At 45.6% G+C, this 15,447-nt stretch overlaps 1 protein-coding gene across 1 annotated transcript in view; it reads left to right on the top strand.

Annotated features, from left to right (window-relative positions):
• sars2 (seryl-tRNA synthetase 2, mitochondrial) overlaps positions 1 to 15,447 on the top strand; it is a 109,258-nt gene that overhangs the window by 52,350 nt on the left and 41,461 nt on the right. Inside the window, exons 8-10 of the mRNA XM_059985144.1 lie at positions 284 to 331; positions 7,617 to 7,725; positions 13,599 to 13,644. Of these exons, the coding sequence (XP_059841127.1) occupies positions 284 to 331; positions 7,617 to 7,725; positions 13,599 to 13,644 (203 nt within the window). The remainder of the gene's footprint in view (positions 1 to 283; positions 332 to 7,616; positions 7,726 to 13,598; positions 13,645 to 15,447) is intronic.

The following is a 15,447-nucleotide window of genomic DNA, read 5'->3' on the forward strand; positions in this document are numbered from 1 at the left end:
AGGCTGGGCAAGTGAAACCATGCTTCAGGGTGCTCACAGCTTACTAACCCTGATCCAGGATGTAGGAGGAAACCGGAGCACCTAGAGAATACCACGTGGTCAGGGGGAGAATGTACAAACTCCTTACAGGAGGCAGTGGGAATTGAACCCCAGTATTACCACTGGCACTGTAAAGTGTTATACTAACTGCTGTAACATGATGGAGCCCACTGGTCAGCGTGGGTAACTTGGACTGAATATTGTACTGACAGATTTAATACTTTTCCCATAACTTTTTTTTCAGGGATTTGAGGCAATATCTGTTCCTGATATGTTGAAAGGGGCTGTGTTTGTAAGTATAGAAATTTGTTCATTTGCACATCATTAAAAGCACTGAGCAGGCCATCCAGCCCAAGTCTTCTGTGCTGATATTTTAATTTTTGTATCATACTCCTGCCTGACTGCATCTCATCCTCTCTGCGTTTTCCCTTTTCCCTTCATTGCCTCTCCTCTGAAATGTATCTCTGTAATCTCCTTCAAAGCCTTATCTACTTCAAGTCAAATCAAGTTTATTGTCACTTCACCGTCAAATGAGATATTTTTCCAGACCAGGGTGCAAAGCACAATAGTACACAGATGACACATAAAACACACAGTAACTTAGGAAATCTACAGATGGGTTATGCGTAAATAAACAAGGTAAAGTGCATAATTTAAATATTGTAGGGCACAAAACTGATTATTCAGTGTTACCTACACGCAGCCCTGTAAAAGTATCAGCAACAACAGAACACACCTGGAGTCTGGTTTTGCTGTTAACAAAACACTATTTTACTAGTAACTACATCACATAGTAATCTAAACCAGGTAAATCAAGAGTTAACGGTGTTATGCATAAATAGTTGTAAATATATAAATCCCCAAACTCATTCAAGTTCAGGTGGTAAGTGATACAGTCTTACGATGGTGTGTAAGGTGGTAAGTGATACAGTCTTACGATGGTGTGTAAGGTGGTAAGTGATACAGTCTTACAATGGTGTGTAAGGTGGTAAGCGCTACAGTCTTACGATGGTGTGTAAGGTGGTAAGTGATACAGTCGTACGATGGTGTGTAAGGTGGTAAGTGCTACAGTCTTACGATGGTGTGTAAGGTGGTAAGTGATATAGTCTTACAATGGTGTGTAAGGTGGTAAACGCTACAGTCGTACGATGGTGTGTAAGGTGGTAAGTGATACAGTCTTACGATGGTGTGTAAGGTGGTAAGTGCTACAGTCTTACGATGGTGTGTAAGGTGGTAAGTGATACAGTCGTACAATGGTGTGTAAGGTGGTAAGCGCTACAGTCTTACGATGGTGTGTAAGGTGGTAAGCGCTACAGTCGTACGATGGTGTGTAAGGTGGTAAGTGATAGTCTTACGATGGTGTGTAAGGTGGTAAGTGATAGTCTTACGATGGTGTGTAAGGTGGTAAGTGATACAGTCGTACGATGGTGTGTAAGGTGGTAAGTGCTACAGTCTTACGATGGTGTGTAAGGTGGTAAGTGATACAGTCTTACGATGGTGTGTAAGGTGGTAAGCGCTACAGTCGTACGATGGTGTGTAAGGTGGTAAGTGATACAGTCTTACGATGGTGTGTAAGGTGGTAAGTGATACAGTCTTACGATGGTGTGTAAGGTGGTAAGTGATACAGTCTTACGATGGTGTGTAAGGTGGTAAGTGATACAGTCGTACGATGGTGTGTAAGGTGGTAAGTGATACAGTCTTACGATGGTGTGTAAGCTGGTAAGTGCTACAGTCTTACGATGGTGTGTAAGGTGGTAAGTGCTACAGTCTTACAATGGTGTGTAAGGTGGTAAGTGATACAGTCTTACGATAGTGTGTAAGGTGGTAAGTGATACAGTCTTACGATGGTGTGTAAGGTGGTAAGTGATACAGTCGTACGATGGTGTGTAAGGTGGTAAGTGATACAGTCTTACGATGGTGTGTAAGCTGGTAAGTGCTACAGTCTTACGATGGTGTGTAAGGTGGTAAGTGCTACAGTCTTACAATGGTGTGTAAGGTGGTAAGTGATACAGTCTTACGATAGTGTGTAAGGTGGTAAGTGATACAGTCTTACGATGGTATGTAAGGTGGTAAGTGATACAGTCGTACGATGGTGTGTAAGGTGGTAAGTGCTACAGTCTTACGATGGTGTGTAAAGTGGTAAGTGATACAGTCTTACGATGGTGTGTAAGGTGGTAAGTGATACAGTCGTACGATGGTGTGTAAGGTGTAAGTTATACAGTCTTACGATGGTATGTAAGGTGGTAAGTGATACAGTCGTACGATGGTGTGTAAGGTGGTAAGTGATACAGTCGTACGATGGTGTGTAAGGTGGTAAGTGATACAGTCGTACGATGGTGTGTAAGGTGGTAAGTGATACAGTCGTACGATGGTGTGTAAGGTGGTAAGTGATACAGTCGTACGATGGTGTGTAAGGTGGTAAGTGATACAGTCTTACAATGGTGTGTAAGAAAGTTCAGTTCAAATGCACAGGTTAATTAATGCGAGATGTTTGTAATCCAAAGGCGAATGTTGTGAGAAGGCAATTACATCGATATTCCACAGATTCCACAACAGCAATACAAAATAACAACAGCAGTAGGTTTCATCTCCGAAGTTGTTCCACTCCACACACGAAGTATCACCGACAGTGATCTTCAACGAATATCCTTTCAACACAGGTGGTACCACACCCGAATTCAGCTACGGGACATCCCAAAGTGGTGGTCACAGGATACTCAAACAGAATCCACGTGTGGATTATCACCAACAAGAGCTCATCACAAAGGGGATCACCACCCAGGCAAGGGTCGACACACCGGTAGATTACACAAGGTTACCTCAATCGCACACAACGTGATAGCCACTTATCCAGTTCCACGACATACGAAATAACTCCCACAGTGATTTGCCACAGGGGTGCCTTTCTTCAGTGAACTACCACACCCGGAGAAAGAGTAAACACACACGTGGTATTCACAAAGGTTTCCCCTCACCAGAGAACCCACTCCTGTGGATTGACTAAGTGACAATCACACTTTCATAGCTGAATGTAAACAAACTCACCCTCCCAGGCTACTTGGAGAGAGAGTCCAAACAGTGATCTCTTTGTCACTAGGTTTCTTCTGTTTCAAACCCTCCTCTCCTCTCCTCTCCTCTCTCTTCTCTGCAAACTTCTTCTAGTTGCAGCACTTGTGAGAGTCATTTATCAATTTATCGATCTCAACTCACCCCTTTGGGCTACTGAAAATTTAAACCAGCGACAGCCTCACTGGTGTCTTCCATTGACAGAATCATCTTGACTTTGAGCCTGTGTCTTTCTGTGTGTGTCTCTGTGTCCTTGTATATTCAAAACTAGCCATTAGAAACCATAACATTGGATTGCCATTAAATAACTCCACCATAGTAACCAAGCAACTCTGCAGTCTGCAGAAATCCAACAGTCAGTCTCATTCTTTCGGCGTTTTAAAGTGACAGTCCACAGAAAAAATGAACCCTGGTGGGTATATAACATTAGTGACACTTCAAATTCGATGTGGCAGGGAGTTCAGAAGCTTAATGGCCTGAGGGAAGAAGGTGTTTCACATCCTGACTTTATGCTTCGGATAAAGTGTTGCCTGGTGGTAGAAGGTCAAAGCGAGTGCTGGCTAGGAATGGTGTAATGTTGAATCAGGTTCACAGCTGAGACAGAAACCGCTGACTGCAAGAACATATATTAATTATTTATTTACAAACGGTTAAAAATTTGACCAAACATTCGTGTTCCCCATATGATGAAAACTACAAAGCTGAATATTCAAGAAGCATACTTAGCTAAAAAGGCACACAGAGTTTACCTTCCCAATGGTTGTGTGCACCCCTTGCCTTAACAAAGGAAGAGAGAGCAAGCCCCTTCCAGGTGCTGTTTTATTCCTGGGATATCTGAAACTGGATACCAGGCAGCTGAGCAATGGGAAAAGCAACTGCAGTTTCTAAGACTGACCGATCATGACGGAGGTGACTTTCGACAGTCAAAATAAGCCATGCTCCCACAGGACAGATGAGTGGGACCGTTGATGTTACTAAAAGCCCTGCACTCCTGATAAATGTCCCCGATGAATAGTCAGCAGATGTCTATGATCCACTCAGTCATTCTCACAGTCCTTTGTTGGGATAGTCCGATTCCTGTCTGCTCCCAAACCAGATGGAGATGCGACTTGTCAGGGTGGTCCTGTAAAATTCACTTAAAATCGACGGGGGGGGGGGGGGGTTGGGGGAGAGCCTCGCTTGCCTCATTCTCCTTAGGAAGGTGATGGCACTACTGTGATATTGAGGGACCGGTGAGGTCATCCGTGATGTGAACTCCCAGGAACTTGGTGCACTTCACTCTCTCTACGGAGGAGCCGTGTATTCACAGGAGGAGTGGGTCATCTGGCCTTTCCTGAAGTCACAATTATTTCCTTTGTCTTCTCTACATTCATACGTAGAGGTCGTTCTCACAGTAGTCCACCAACCGCTCCATTATCTCTCTGTACTCCAACTCATCATTGTTGATGAGGCCAACCACTGTTCATCTGCAAACTTAATGACATGGTTACTGTTACGAACCCCGTAACTGGGTCACTTACCAGCAAAGATAGAGAGGTCCGTTGAAGTCTGATGGTACTATTTTTAACGGTATTTATTGATAAAAATACACAAAAATAATATCAATGCAAACATACATATAATATACGTCATCAGTACTAAATATAAAAGCGTGGGTATAATAATAATCAGTAAGAAATAGCTCTTGCGTTGTCTCGGGGATAGTGTATTGTCCGATGGAAATATAAAAGTCACTTTAATTCATTCAAGCTGCAGCTTTTGGTTGGAGAGAGAGACGGATTAAAACTTGCCCATTCCTTTTATGATGTCGATCCTTCGGGAGTCATCGGGGCTGATTTCTCCTTTAGCTGAGCCGCCTCAGCTAAAGGCTTCAATCCCGGGGCAACGGGAAAGGACACACGTGAGCCCTCCACCGGCTATCGCTATTAAACGCCGTCACGGAACTTCTAGCGTTTCTCCTGGTGCGTGTCAAGGGCTGTTCCCCAGACCCTCTTTTATCCCCACTCACGGGGTCTCAGATGTCAATCAGGGTGGAATGATGCCATCCCCCAACCAGCCCACGTTGCCTGAGGGCTTCCATGAAGTACAGTATTCAATGCATAATTCCGTCTCCAAGAGACAATGACCTGTTCCGTGGCTTTGTATCGCTGGGGCCAGGACATTCCAAATGTCTCTCTCTCATTTCCTGGGTCTCCTGACCTGACTTAATAGCGATCTTGCGATTCTCAAAAAGTGGGGGGGGGGGGGGGGGGCACAGGCGTAACACATGGTTTGAGCTGAATCCTGTGACACAGTCATGCATCAGCAGCAGGCTTGTTTGTTAATGATGCTTGTCTCTGGTCAAGTGCTGGAACGTTGAACATTGCAACACAGTACAGGCTTTTTAGCTCACAATGATGTCGCAAAACTTTAACTGCTTCATGACCAATCTAACATTTCCTTCTCATACGACTGACCATGATCATGGACCTTGCTTCCTAGCTGTCTAGATGCACAAACCAGGGCAGCACAATATGGAGAGCAAGCTGTTGCCCATGTTGCAAGCTCCCCTTCTCACACATCTGATGAACCCAAAGGAATGGCAGAGACCGATACAGTTTGGTACCAGCAGCGTTGTAGAAGTTGCCAGTCAGTGTTAAATTCAACATAGCTCTGCCTTTGGGATTCCAGCTCCAGATTTTTCCTCAAGGTTTATTCCTGAAGCCTTCCCCGTGAGTTGGGTGTAGCTGCAAGGCAGTGGAGGTTGGAGATCAAAGTTTTCCTGAACTGCCAACCATGGCTGATGAGCCCCATCTGCCCAAAGTGACTGGTTTTAAGGCACCAGAAACCCACCTTTGCCACTTCTCCTGTCAGCAGAAGCAGTTCTGGGCTTAGTAGCTAAGCCACACACATACCAGGAGCTGGGGTTGACTGTCAGAGACTATTTCAGGCACACATGATTGGCTATTACAATTTAAGGACCCTCCTCCCACGTAGCCCTCCATTTTTCTCCCATCCATGTACCTATCTAAGGTTGCCTTAAGTATCTACCACTATTCCTGGCAGGATCCATGCACCATCATTCTCTGTTTAAAAAACAAACTACCTCTGAAACCGCTTCCCAAACACCTCAGTATTGTACTGGAGATGTGGCCTAGATTTTGACAGGACTTCCTGACCCAGAATCAAGAGCCCATCAGGGCTTACTGTTGGATGCAGTGAGATCTTTTTCACTTTGTCCATGAGAGAGGAAACTGGAGCACCCGGTGCATACTCCTGCACTCACAGAGAACGTGCAAACTCCACGCTGTCTGCTCCTGAAACTCACCATGGAACTTGGGTTGCCAAGACTGTAACAGCCAGACTACTCAAATTACCTGCTGTACTTTTGTTGAGCGAAATAGCTGTAGTTTTCTGACATCTCTGCTGGTCCTCAAACAATGGTTTACTGGTTCAATTTGATATCAGAGAATGTATACAGTATACAGTCTGAAATTCTTACTCAAACGGGAAAACAAAGCAATGAATGACAGAAGTATCAGAACCCCAAAGCCCCCCTTCCCCTTCCCACACACAAGCAGTAACAAAAGCATCAACCCTCTTATTTCCCCCACTTACCCTGTCAAAATCACTGATTCCCCCACCCCCGCCATGCAGTCAATAGCAAAACCTCTAAATAGACCTTGATCTGGAGCATCAAAAACTACAATCCATCCTTAACTTGGGTATCTCACACAGGCTCTCTCTCGCCTACTCCAAGCACACTAATTGTCTGTCAGCTCATTGGCAGACATTAATATTAATAAACCTTTGATCTCATTAATTAACTTGGAAGAAAACCAGAGATGTGGAGCTCTCACGTATGTACTCAACAGCCAATAGACTCAGTGGCTGCTTTATTGTTACACCTGCACAGCTGCTCATTAATGCAAATATCTCATCAGCCAATAATGTGACAGCAACTCAGTGCACAAAAGCATGCAGACATCATCAAGAATTCAGTTGTTATTCAGACCAAACATCAGAATGCAGAGGGAGTATGATCTAAGTGGCTTTGACTGGAATGATTGTTGGTGCCAGATGGGGTGGTTTGAGTATCTCAGAAACTGCTGATCTCCTGGGATTTTTCTGCACAACAGTCTCCAGAGTTTGCAGAGAATGGTGCGAAAAGCAAAAAAACAGCAAATGTGTGGCAGTTCCTTGGGCAAAAACACCTTGTTAATGAGAATGGCCAGGATGGTTTGAGCTGACAAGAAGGTGACATTAATTCAAATAGCCATGCATTATATCAGTCATGTGCCAAAGAGCATCTCTGACCGCACAACATGTCAAGCCTTGAAGTGGACAGGCTACAGCAGCAGTAGACTACAGCAGGTTCTGAGATATACCTAATAAAGTGGCCACTGAGTGTATGTTAGCAGCAATATACTCCGGCAGTTGCATTGAAGGCAGTGGAACTGAATTTTGGAAGTGCTCTACGGTGCACTGGAGGATGAGGATGCCTTTAACATTTGAATTTCCTAAATTTGCAGGAGGGTTGTGGAATGATGCCCAATGCCAAATCGTCTCAGGTGTATCAGCTCGATTCGGCCCGCTTCGGTGATCTCTGTCTAGCAGGAACTGCAGAGGTTGGCATCGCAGGTAAGGGCATGGCAGAATGAGTTAGCAGCCTTTTGCATGGCAGTAATAGGATTAGGCCGAGCCAGCATGGATTTACCAAGGGCAAATCATGCTTGACTAATCTGTTGGAGTTTCTTGAGGATGTAACAAGGATGTTAGACGAGGGTAAGCCAGTGGATGTTGTGTACCTAGATTTTCAAAAGGCATTCGATTGGTGAGTAAAATCAGAGCTCATGGCATTGGGGGCAGGGTTTCAACATGGATAGAAAACTGGTTGGCAGATAGAAAGCAAAGGGTAGCAGTGAATGGGTGTTTCTCGGACTGGCTGGAGGTGACTAGTGGGGTACCACAGGGCTCTGTATTGGGACCACAGCTCTTTACTATTTATTTTTCAACGAGTTAGATGAGGGCATTGAAAACTATATCAGCAAGTTTGCTGACGATACTAAACTGGGTGGCAGTGTGACATGCGAAGAGGACGTTAGGAGAATACAGGGAGACTTGGATAGGCTGGGTGAGTGGGCAGATACTTGGCAGATGTCATTCAATGTGAATAAATGTGAAGTTACCCCCTTTGGAAGCAGGAACAAGAGGGCAGAGTATTGTCTGAACGGTGTAGAGTTAGGTAAGGGAGAAATGCAAAGAGACCTAGGAGTCCTAGTTCACCAGTCAATGAAGGTGAATGAGCAAGTGCAACAGTCAGTGAAGAGGGCAAATGGAATGTTGGCCTTTATTACAAGGGGAATTGAGTACAAGAGCAAGGATGTCCTTTTGCATTTGTACAGGGCCCTGGTGAGACCACACCTGGAATATTGTGTACAGTTTTGGTCTCCAGGTTTAAGGAAGGACATTCTGGCAATTGAGGAAGTGCAGCGTAGATTCACTAGGTTGATTCCTGGGATGGCAGGGCTGTCTTACGCAGAGAGATTGGAGAGATTGGGCTTGTACACGCTGGAATTGAGGAGATTGAGAGGGGATCTGATTGAAACGTTTAAGATAATTAGATAGGATTGAGGCAGGAAATATGTTCCAGATGTTGGGAGAGTCCAGTACCAGAGGGCATGGATTGAGAATAAGAGGTCAATTATTTAAAACAGAGTTGAGGAAGAGCTTCTTCTCCCAGAGAGTTGTGGAGGTGTAGAATGCACTGCCTCAGAAGACGGTGGAGGCCAATTCTCTGGATGCTTTCAAGAAGGAGCTGGATAGATATCTGATGGATAGGGGAATCAAGGGATATGGGGACAAGGCAGGGACTGGGTATTGATAGTGAATGATCAGTCATGATCTCAGAATGGCGGTGCAGACTCGAGGGGCCGAATGGTCTACTTCTGCACCTATTGTCTATTCCCTGAGTATTACATAGCTTTAACCCTGAATGGATAAACTGGGAATGGGGAGGAAAGGGAGTGGGAGAGGAGAAGAGGGAGGAGGGAGGGGGGTTGACTGACGTGAGAGGGTGGAGTGGGGGAGGGAGAGAGTAGAGAGGGAGCAGGAAGGGGAGAGAGGGGGAGAAGGAGAGCAAGAGGAATAGAGGAAAGAGGCTGGAGGGGGTTGGGGAGGGGAAGAGAGACTGAGGAGAGATGGGAGGGGAGAGGGAGGGAGAATGCAATGGAGGGGAGTGGGGGATAAGGAGTTGGGGAAGAGGAGAGAGGGAAGGAGTAAGGGAGAGGTGGATGGATTGGGGAGGGGGAGGAGTAGAGAAAGGATGAGCAGAGAGGGAGGGGAATGGAGGGAGGGAGATTGATTGCTTTGTTCCATGGGCTGAGTACCTGACACCACAGAGTGGAGATAATACAACAGGTAATGCAGATGTCCCTTAGCTCCACTGACCCCCCCCAAGTCGGTTTCTGAAATCTGGAATAGAGTTTGGGCTTTCTCCTTGTGAACAACACAAAGGCACTGGACGGTAGGCAGCACCTATGGTGAGAAATGGTTAATCGATGTTTTTGGATCAAGCCCTCACCCTCAGTTCTGACGTTTATGTCCTATAATACCCCCTTCTGCCCAAATTCTCACCCTATTAACATATTCCTTTCTCCCTTCATTATTTCTCTTCTGAAATGTACCTGCGCAATCTCTTCCTTCAAAGCCTTATCTACTTGCAGTGACACACACAAAATGCTGCCTGGCCTGCTGCATTCCACCAGCTTGAATTTCCAGCATCGTGTCTCCTTGCAGTGACACACACAAAATGCTGCCTGACCTGCTGCGTTCCACCAGCTTGAATTTCCAGCATCGTGTCTCCTTGCAGTGACACACACAAAATGCTGCCTGGCCTGCTGCGTTCCACCAGCTTGAATTTCCAGCATCGTGTCTCCTTGCAGTGACACACACAAAATGCTGCCTGGCCTGCTGCATTCCACCAGCTTGAATTTCCAGCATCGTGTCTCCTTGCAGTGACACACACAAAATGCTGCCTGGCCTGCTGCGTTCCACCAGCTTGAATTTCCAGCATCGTGTCTCCTTGCAGTGAATTGCGTGCTTTTTGTTTTTTTAATGATGTTGGTCTAAGGTCAGGTACTAGAGCATTGGTCGACTTTTCCCAGGATCATCATTTTGATGTGGTGGATGAGTTTGAGTTCCTGAGGTCCCAAGAGCAATGCTGTCTACTTCCTTGTTAGGTCTCCCCATGGCAGAGAGCTTCCAGACCACGACCATTCCAACTTCACGGTGCAATTGGTAGAAGGTGATGACACATCACAACAGCAGAGAGGGATCCCCAGTCATCTTGCACTCCATGCCGCTGGACCCTGACCCCAAACTGTTAACAACTGTCATACGCAGCTCGAGTGATGGCATTATAACTGTTAGAACGAAGAACAACACAGTATAGAGATGGGCAGATTAAAAATATGCGGGAGGTAGGGGAAGATGTGAAGCAAGGGTGGATCCAGGTAAGCGGGGTTAATAGGCAGGTGAACATGCATGAGAGGTGGAAGTGATGAGTGGAATCCTCTCTCTGACTGAGTCTGCTCTGCTGCTCCAGTTTCCTTCCATGTCCCAAACGCGTGCAGGTTACTATGCTAATTTGTTCCTGGAAGTTGTCCTTAGCATATCTGATGGATATGGTTCTAGCTCCCACAGGCAGTAGAGGGATGTGAGTACTAGATATATTTAAGGCAGTGTTCCCCAACCTGGAGTCCACGGACCCCTCAGTTAATGGTTGGGGATACCTGTTCTAAAGGGAGGCTGATTAAAATTACAAAGAAAGCATGGTAGTGTCTCTACTTCCTTAGAACTTTATGAAGATTCGATATAATATCTAAAACTTTGACAAATTCTATAGATGTGTGGTCATGATATAGTATCATGGCCGGGTGTGGAAACACCAATGTCCTTGAATGGAAAGTCCTACCGTCAGTAGCGGATACGGCCCAGTCCATTATGGGTAAAGTCCCCTTCTCCGTTGTGCAGATTTACACAGAGCGCTGTTGCAGGAAAGCACCATCCATCATTGCCCTCCCTCCCCCACACCACGCTCTCTTCTCACTGCTGCCATCAGGAAGGAGGTACAGGAGCCTCAGGACCCCCACCACCCAGGCCAGGCTCTCTTCTCACTGCTGCCATCTGGAAGGAGGTACAGGAGCCTCAGGACCCCCACCACCCAGGCCAGGCTCTCTTCTCACTGCTGCCATCAGGAAGAAGGTACAGGAGCCTCAGGACCCCCACCACCCAGGCCAGGCTCTCTTCTCACTGCTGCCATCAGGAAGAAGGTACAGGAGCCTCAGGACCCCCACCACCCAGGCCAGGCTCTCTTCTCACTGCTGCCATCAGGAAGAAGGTACAGGAGCCTCAGGACCCCCACCACCCAGGCCAGGCTCTCTTCTCACTGCTGCCATCAGGAAGGAGGTACAGGAGCCTCAGGACCCCCACCACCCAGGCCAGGCTCTCTTCTCACTGCTGCCATCAGGAAGGAGGTACAGGAGCCTCAGGACCCCCACCACCCAGGCCAGGCTCTCTTCTCACTGCTGCCATCAGGAAGAAGGTACAGGAGCCTCAGAACCCACCACCAGGTTCAGGAACAGTTATTACCCCTCACTCATTAGGCTTTTGAACCAAATGGGATAACTACCCTCAGCATCACTTGCTCCATCATTGAAATGTTCCCATACCTGGGGGCTCTCTTTCAAGAACTCTCCGTTCATGTTCCAGATATTTATTGTATAGTTATTTATTATTTGCGCAGTTTGTTGTCTTGTGCACTCTGGTTGTGTGTCTAGTTGGTGCGGTCTTTCCTTGATTCTATTATGGATGTTGGATTTATTGAGTATGTCCACAAGAAAATGAATCTTGGGGTTGTCTCTGGTGACATATATACGCTTTGATAATAAATGTACTTCGAACCTTGAACTTTGACGAGAATGATTCCAGGAATGAAAGGGTTACTGTATGAGGACTATCTGGCAGCTCTTGGGCTGTATTCCCTGGAGGGGTGGGGGGGGGGGAGTTCTTATTAGAAACATTCTGAATGTTAAAAGGCCTGAACAGATTTAGATGTGGCAAAGTTATTTCCCATGGTAAGGGTGTCTTGGACAAGAGGGCAAGGCTTCAGGATTGAAGAACGTCCATTTAGAGCAGAGATGCAGGGAAATTATTTTAGTCAGTGGGTGGTAAATCTGTGAAATTTGTTGCCATGAGCGGCTGTGAAGGCAAAGTCATTGGATGCATTTAAGGCAGAAATAGATGGGTTCTTGATTTGCCAGGGCATTAAAGGGTATGGGGATGGGGATGACTGGAAGAATTGGGTAAGCCCATGATTGAATGGTGGAACAATATCAATGGGCTGAATGGCCTACTTCTGCTCCTACATCTTATGGTCTTAGGTTTTATTAATGATTAGCTTTATTTGTTACATGGGTGTCAAAACATCAAAACATACAGTGAACTGTGTTATCTGCATGAATGACCAACAGCGTCTGAGGATGTGCTGGTGGTAGCCTGCAAGTGTTACTGTTTTTCCAGCTTAGCATGCTTACAACTTCCTAACCCTAACCCGTGTGTCTTTAGAAGGTGGGACAAAACCGGAGCACCCTGAGGAAACCCACACTGTCATGGGGGAGGACATGCCAACTCCTTACAGACAGCAGCAGGAATTGAACACCGATCTCTGGCACGCTGATAACATTACTGTAGCCGCTATGCTTTCATGCCGCCCAGTAGATGGAAGGAGAAGAGGATGGAGATACATTTATTGGGAAGCTGGATAAGACATTGGGGGAAAGGAGTGGTGGTTCTGAAGGCACTGAGGTGAAGATGATGAAAAAAGGCTGCTTGGAACATCAACGCCAGACACACCAGCTGCAAACACTTAGTAATATACAGTTTGCCTTTGCCTTTGTGTCTCCCTCTATACAGATCCTTAACTCCTTGAAAGTCACCTAGATCACAGGTAGATAAAGTCATTAAGAAACCTATCGAATGTTGAAAGTCTTTGATAGAGTGGATGTGGAGATAATGTTTCCTGTGGTGAGGGAGTCTAAGACCAGAGGACTCAGCCTCAGAATAGAGAGCGTCCATTTAGAATGGTGATGAGGAGGAATTCATTTATCCAGAGAGTGATGACTCTGTGGAATTTGTTCTGGAGACCAACTCGTTGAGTATATTCAACACAGAGTTTGATAGATTCTTGATTAGTCTGGGCGTGGAGGGATCTGGGAAGAAGATAGGAGATTGGTGCTGAGAGGGGAAGTGGATCAGCCACAATGAAATAGCGGAGCAGACTTGCTGGGCCAAATGGACCTAATTCTCCTGCATTATCTTAAAGTCTTAAGAGAGCATTTGGCCATTCCAAGTCAAAGTATTGAATACAGGAATGATATATTGAAGTTGGTGAATCCTAGTTTGTCATACTCCCTAAGCTGCTCTCTCAGTGAAAGACGCTCTTGTTTTTCCAGGGTACTTCATGGATCATGCTGTTAACATCCAGGATCTGCCCATGAGGTAAGTTGATGAATTATGGAGAAGCACTGGGTGTTGCTGGAAAGTTTTGTGTCAGTTGTCTGCCTTGTGCTATTTCTGTATCTTACAAATATCTAATCAGCCCATCATGTGACAGTACCTCAATGCATTAAAGCTTGCAGACATGGTCAAGAGGTTCAGTTGTTGTTCAGACCAAACTTCAGAATGGGGAAGAATTATGATCTAAGTGACTTTAACCGTGGAATATTTGTTGGTGCCAGATGGGGTGGTTTGGTTAACTCAGCAACTGCTGATGTCCTAGGATTTTCAAAAGTATCTATAGCAGGGGTTCCCAATTTGGGATCCGTAGACCCCTTTCTTAATAGTACTGGTCCTTGGCAGAAAAAAGGTTGGGAATCCCTGCTCTAGAGTTTATAGGGAATGGTGCGGTAAACAAACAACAGTTCCGCTGAAAATGCCTTGTTAATGAGAGAGGCCAGATTAGAATGGCCAGACCAGTTCCAGCTGACAGGAAGTTGACAGTAACTCGAACATCCACACGTTACAACTCTGGTGTGAAGAGGAGCATCTGTGAACACGCAGCACATTGAAACTTGAAATGGATGGGTACGGCAGCAGAAGATCACGAACATACACTCAGTGGCCACTTTATCAGGTACAGGCGGTGTAATACCTCATAAAGTGGCCACCCAGTGTATATCCGACCATAATGCATTCAAAAAAGCTGCATTCCAAATGCACATTCGTCCTGTTGAACCTTTTGTTAAGGGTTTTGAAAAGGTTAGCTTTATTTGTCATGTATACAGTTGCAAGAAAATAATTAGTGAACCCTTTGCAATTACTTGGTTTTCTACACTAATCATTCACAGTCCAGGCTGGAAGAGGTACGTGAAACCTTGCATTTAATAACTGGTAGAACCTCTTTAGCAGCAATAACCTCCACCAAATGTTTCCTGTAGCTGCTGATCAGACTTCCATGACGGCAAGGAGGAACTTAAGACCTTTCCTCCATACAAAACTGTTTCATCAATATTTCTGAGATACCTTGCACAAAAAACAGCCCTCATAAAGGTCATGGGTTAAGATCCGGACTCTGACTTGGCCATTCCAAAACACAAATTTTCTTATTTTTAAACCATTCTGTTGTTGATTCACTCTTGTATTTTGGATCATTGTCTTGTTGCATCATCCAACTTCTATTAAGCTTTCAGGTGATAGACTGCTACCCTGACATTTTCCTGTAAAATGTCTCGATATAACTTTGAATTCACTGTTCCCTCATTGATTGCAGACTGTCCAGGCCCTGAGGCAGCAAACCAGCCTCAAACCATGATGCTCCTTCCACCGTGCTTCACAGTTGGGATGAGGTTTTGGTGTTGATGTGCAGTGCCCTTTTTCCTCCAAACGTAGCGGGGTGCTTTTCTGCCAAAACGTTCAACTTTTGTCTGATCTGACTAGACATTGGCCCAGAAGCATTGTGGAACATCCACGTGGTCTTTTGCAAACTTGAGGTGGCAGCAATGTTTTTTTCTGGAGAACAGCAGTGTCCTTCCATGAACACCATTTTCTTATAGTGGACACATGAACAGAGACTTTAGTAAGTTTTAGAGATTTCTACAGGTCTTTTGCTGTTACCCTTGGGTTCTTTTACACCTCCTTCAGCATTGTACATAGCGCACTTGGTGTGATCTTTGCAAGATGCCCCCTCCTAGGGAGAGTAGCAACAGTACTCACCAATTGTAGACCATTTCTCTTACTGTGGACTGACGAACACAAAGGTCTTTAGAAATGTCTTTGTAGCCTTTTTCAGCTTCATTAATCTCG

This window comes from Hypanus sabinus, chromosome 11 (genome assembly GCF_030144855.1).
Source record: "Hypanus sabinus isolate sHypSab1 chromosome 11, sHypSab1.hap1, whole genome shotgun sequence".
In the NCBI taxonomy this organism is placed as follows: Eukaryota; Metazoa; Chordata; class Chondrichthyes; order Myliobatiformes; family Dasyatidae; genus Hypanus; species Hypanus sabinus.